This window comes from Palaemon carinicauda, chromosome 10 (assembly GCF_036898095.1).
Source record: "Palaemon carinicauda isolate YSFRI2023 chromosome 10, ASM3689809v2, whole genome shotgun sequence".
NCBI lineage: Eukaryota > Metazoa > Arthropoda > Malacostraca > Decapoda > Palaemonidae > Palaemon > Palaemon carinicauda.
In genome coordinates, this window is record NC_090734.1 from 75,001,197 (window position 1) to 75,006,196 (window position 5,000).

The following is a 5,000-nucleotide window of genomic DNA, read 5'->3' on the forward strand; positions in this document are numbered from 1 at the left end:
ACACACACACACACACACACATATATATATATATATATATATATATATATATATATATATATATATATATATATATATATTATGTTTACATGTATAATTATCGTGATTTTTATGTTCATTTATAGTCTGGTTTATGAGATAAGTTATTATTATCCTCGTCATTGTGTCCACCGTCTCCTTCCATCATTAAAAGTAGTTTCGTAAGCTGCTGCCCTTCCCATGATTGTAACCGGAAGAATATTCAATTGTATGTACACATACTTGGCTATTGGCTTTCCCGGAAAGAGGTCGAAAAGGTCACGGGCATTATCTTCCAAGCCCCGACGCCTCTTCCTCTTCCTCTTCCTTCCGTTTTGCTGGTTAGGGAAAGTATATTTTGTTTACGTTGTGTTTTTCTTTTGCTCTTCTCTTTGATTTTATTGTCTTTAACCTTTTTTTTTTCAATTATACCGTTGGTGTTTCTGATTTTTGCTTCTTATTTATATCTTTTCATCTTCTATTATTTACTTATCGTTAAATCTTAATTTATTTTCCTAATTTTTGAAATATTTTTTTCTATCCTTAACATTTCTTTTTGTATTTCTTTGTGTGTGTGTTTTTAGGCATGTGTATTCTCTTATTTAATTTTTCCTATTTAAGTTTGTTTAATCCATTTTCCCCATGTTTTCTTTTCCTCTCTAATTTACTTTACTTCGACTTGCATTCACGGCTTCCATTCAAGTTCCATTAAAACTTATTTTAGAATTATTGATTTCTTCTGTCTTCCACGCTGATCGATGTTCCTCCATTCTTCAGCATAATATAAGAGAGAGAGAGAGAGAGAGAGAGAGAGAGAGAGAGAGAGAGAGAGAGAGAGAGATCTCTGCGACCAATGTTCGCCTCGGTCGTAAGGCGATGTATCAAGTTTATTTGTATGTATATGAATTTATTTATGCAGTACTTATTATTGATGGACATTTTAAGATGAGTTGTAACCTTTACAAATGTGTCAATTTAAATTTTGTCGAGGAAAAAAAGAAACATGAATTTTTTTAATTTCTCAGATAATGAACCCTAGAAAGGTTTTGAGAATATACAATATTATGACGTATAAAATTATCTTCCATGATTTACACGCGCATACCGCATATCATATTTACATAAAAGCAATGTTGTCTATGAAAATAAGTATTTTATTGGAAAAGGAAGCTTGGTTTTGTGCTCTGTGAAAATGTTCACGAATGGTGAGTGCGAGTGTCAGTACAACAGTTGCTTGACCGGTTGTGTTTGGTGGAGTCGCTGAACTCGTTGGAACTTGAAACTTAACTTATCGGCGTTGTGACCCCTCCCCCCCTTTCTCTCTCTCTCTCTCTCTCTCTCTCTCTCTCTCTCTCTCTCTCTCTCTCTCTCTCTCTCGTGATAATTCGTTTTCTCTGATTTTACCAAAACCATTCTTTATAAAACCCTTTTGGTTTCTGTTTCGCTGGTGTGAAAATATATTAAAAATTTTAAGACTACAGTAGTGCTTTTCTTTATGGTTTAATAGGAAATTTAAATTTACACCAGCCTCGTTTTCTACAACCATTTTCTGTTTTACAATTAGTTTTTAGGGTAAACTAATATAGATTCTAAATATTCGTTTGTACCTAGCTGCAGATTGTGTGTGTATGTTTTGTACCTTAAATACTGTTGTACTGTATTATTATGCCAATATTTCATTGGAGACAAGAGATTATTTACACACACGCATGCATATATATATATATATATATATATATATATATATATATATATATATATATATATATATATATATAGAGTATACTGTATGTACATATATGTGTGTACGAAATTACATGTTATTATTTACATTTAAAAATTTCCCCACATATTACAAATAATTCCTGTAATGAATTATATAAAACAATTAATAACAGAAGTTTATAAGATCTGGAAGACAAGAGATTTTAAGTAACATTTGAAAAGATTTATATAAAGAATCTTTAAAAACATCTACCAATACCTTTAAATATTGTTAAACTACGACTGTAACTAATCATTCAAGCAAACTACTTAGTGTAGCCAACCATTTTGGAATTTATACGGTAGGGTTGGCTGTAATGGAGTGTCGTCTCACCTCTACCATGAACTATCTTAAAAACCAAATCTCCAAAAGTAAACAAAGCAAACTCATGCCGTGTCTTGTGTGAGACTATGGAAAAGTAAATTCTAGCTCAAGAAGAGTGACTTGAATACGCATAATACTTACAGTGTAGAACTTCTTTTCCAACCCCAAGAGCCTTTCCCTATCGCAAAAGGAAGCTCGCTTTTCCCCAAGGACATCGGGTACTACCAGAGTAGCCATATTGGGAAGTTTAGGCTGACTAGTCTTCCTCCGTCTCACTGTTTCGTCCTTCCAGTTGTAAAGACAAGACTCGATCCTCTCCTGGTTTTATAGATTCACTTACGTTTACTTCTTCCTCTTCTTCTCTCAAAGCTGTCAGACTTAATAGGCAACGTCGAGCTTGAGAAATCTATTTCTGTTATGGCTCCACTAGGTCTATGTGTGACTACGCTAATCAATTGATAGCCATAGTGTCCGCTATTGTTTTCATCTAATTTTTATATTCATGCATCTAATTCAAGTCAGTAACAGCGACTTTTAGGTTTTATTTATCTGTTTACTTAATCGTCAAAGAGGATTTTCCAGGTATAATGTTTTATCAAGGTCACACAAAGAAGTTTATGAGATTTTGATCGTTGTCAGTCTAGGATGGCGGATTCTGTGAGACAAACAAAGTAGTTGGTTAACATTCTCTCTCTCTCTCTCTCTCTCTCTCTCTCTCCTCTCTCTCTCTCTCTCTCTCTCTCTCTCTCTCTCTCTCTCTCTCGCTAAAACCTTTTCTAGCTTCTTTAAAAAAAATGGAAGGTGAACTGATTTTATTTTTATCCGTGTTCGTCAAGAATTTTATGACGCAAATGATTGTGACATCGCAGGTTGATTACCTTGTTATGAATAGTTGCCATCGTTTCTCATTAGATACCTCATTACATTATTTTCATCTGACAATAATTACCATGACGTAGGCTGTGTCGTTACAAGAGGTATCAGGCAAATATCTCATGTGATCCAAAGTATTGTGACGTCAAGGGGAATTTATTAATTAACTTTTTATTATATTTAATATGATGGTGCTGGTACTTTTATTCTTTTATGGGTAAAGGTCAGTTACCGTATAGTATATTTCTAGATTAACGATCTGTTATTTCACTTTATTGTGGTAATTCAAAATTATTGACGTAGTTATTGGCATCACGGTAAAAACTCAGTAACCACCTACCACTTTTAGTCTTAATTCAAAGTCACTAATAACTATGTAAAGTATACTTATTTCATTTACAGTCATTAAATTTTGTTTAAGATTACCTCAAAGTCACCCATCTTTAATTTAGGTTAATGTCAATCATGGTCACTATAATTAAGGTCAGTCAAGGTGTCACTTTAATTAATCTCAGTTAAGGTCTCACTTTCAATAAAAGAAAGTCATGGTCTCACTCTAATCAAGGTCAGTCAAGGTCTCACTAATTAAAAGACCCATGGTGTCACTTTAATTAAGGTCAGCCATGGTCTAATTTTAATCGAGGTCAGTCATGATCCCATTTTGATTAAGGCCAGTCATGGTCCCATTTTGATTATGGTTAGTCAGGGTCACTTATTAATTGTGGTCTCCCTTTGATTAAGGTCAGCCATGGTCTCACTTAATTAAGGTCAGCCATGGTGTCACTTTAATTAAGATCAGTCAAAGTCTCACTTTAAATTAAGGCTAGTCAGTGTCTCACTCTAAGGTCAGTCAGAGTCTCACTTTAAATTAAGGCCAGTCAAGGTCTCACTTTAATTAAGGTCAGTCATGGTGTCACTTTAATTAAGATCAGTCAAAGTCTCACTTTAAATTAAGGCTAGTCAGTGTCTCACTCTAAGGGCAGTCAGAGTCTCACTTTAAATTAAGGCCAGTCAAGGTCTCACTTTAATTAAGGTCAGTCAGAGTCTTACTTTAAATTAAGGCCAATCAATCGTCTCACTTTAAGTTAAGGCCAGTCATGGTCTCACTCTTATTTAAGGTCAGCCATGGTCTCACTTTAAATTAAGGTCAGCCATGGTCTCACTTTAAATTAAGGTCAGGCATAGTCTCACTTTAAGTAAGGTCAGCTGTTGTCTCACTTTAATCAAGGTCAGCCATGGTCTTACTTTAATTAAGAGTAGTCATGGTCTCTCTTTAAATTAAGACTAGTCGTGGTCTTGCTATAAATTTAGATCAGAGATGGCATCACTTTAAATCAAGGACATCCATGGTCTTAATTAAGGGAAGCCATGGTCAGACTTTAAATTAAGGGCATCCATGGTCTCATTTTGAATTAAGATCAGCCATGGTCTCATGTTAAGTTAAGGTCAGCCATGGCCTCACTTTATAGTAAGATCATCTATGGTCTCACTTTGAATTAAGGACAACCATGTTCTCACTTTAATTAAGGCTAGTCATGGTCTCACTTTAAATTAAGGACAGCCATGGTCTCACTTTAAGGTCAGCTATGGTCTTACTTTGATTCAAGATCAGTCATGGTCTCACTTTAAATTAAGGCCAGTCATGATTTTACTTTGAGGTCAGTCAAAGTCTCACTTTAAATTTAAAGGCCAGTCAAGGTCTCAATTGAAAATAAGGGCAATCATGGTCTCACATTAAAATCAATTGTCTCGCTGTAAGTTAAGACCAGTCATGGTCTCATTTTGATATAAGGTCAGCAATGGTCTCACTTTAAATTAAGGTCAGCTATGGTCTTACTTTTAATTAAGGACAGCCTTGTACTTACTTTAGATTAAGGACAGCTATGGTCTCACTTTAATTAAGGTCAGCCATGGTCTTACTTTAATTAAGTGTAGTCATGGCCTTACTTTAAATTAAGACCAGTCTTGGTCTTGCTTTGAATTAAGGTAAGAGATGGCCACACTTTAAATTAAGGGCAGT

General features: G+C 34.5%; 2 protein-coding genes across 4 annotated transcripts in view; one reads left to right on the forward strand and one right to left on the reverse strand.

Moving 5' to 3' along the window:
• FipoQ (F-box/LRR-repeat protein FipoQ) overlaps positions 1-5,000 on the reverse strand; it is a 204,306-nt gene that overhangs the window by 172,332 nt on the left and 26,974 nt on the right. Inside the window, exon 1 of one of the 2 annotated variants that reach the window (XM_068381633.1) lies at positions 2,249-2,359. The exons of the other annotated variant lie outside the window; for it this stretch is intronic. Within the exon in view, the coding sequence (XP_068237734.1) occupies positions 2,249-2,344 (96 nt within the window). The 5' untranslated portion in view covers positions 2,345-2,359. Of the gene's footprint in view, positions 1-2,248; positions 2,360-5,000 lie in introns of those variants that run through there. 2 annotated transcript variants of the gene reach the window in all.
• Positions 1-5,000, forward strand: part of Zip99C (Zinc transporter Zip99C) — a 135,365-nt gene that overhangs the window by 16,902 nt on the left and 113,463 nt on the right. The gene's annotated exons all lie outside the window — the stretch shown is intronic.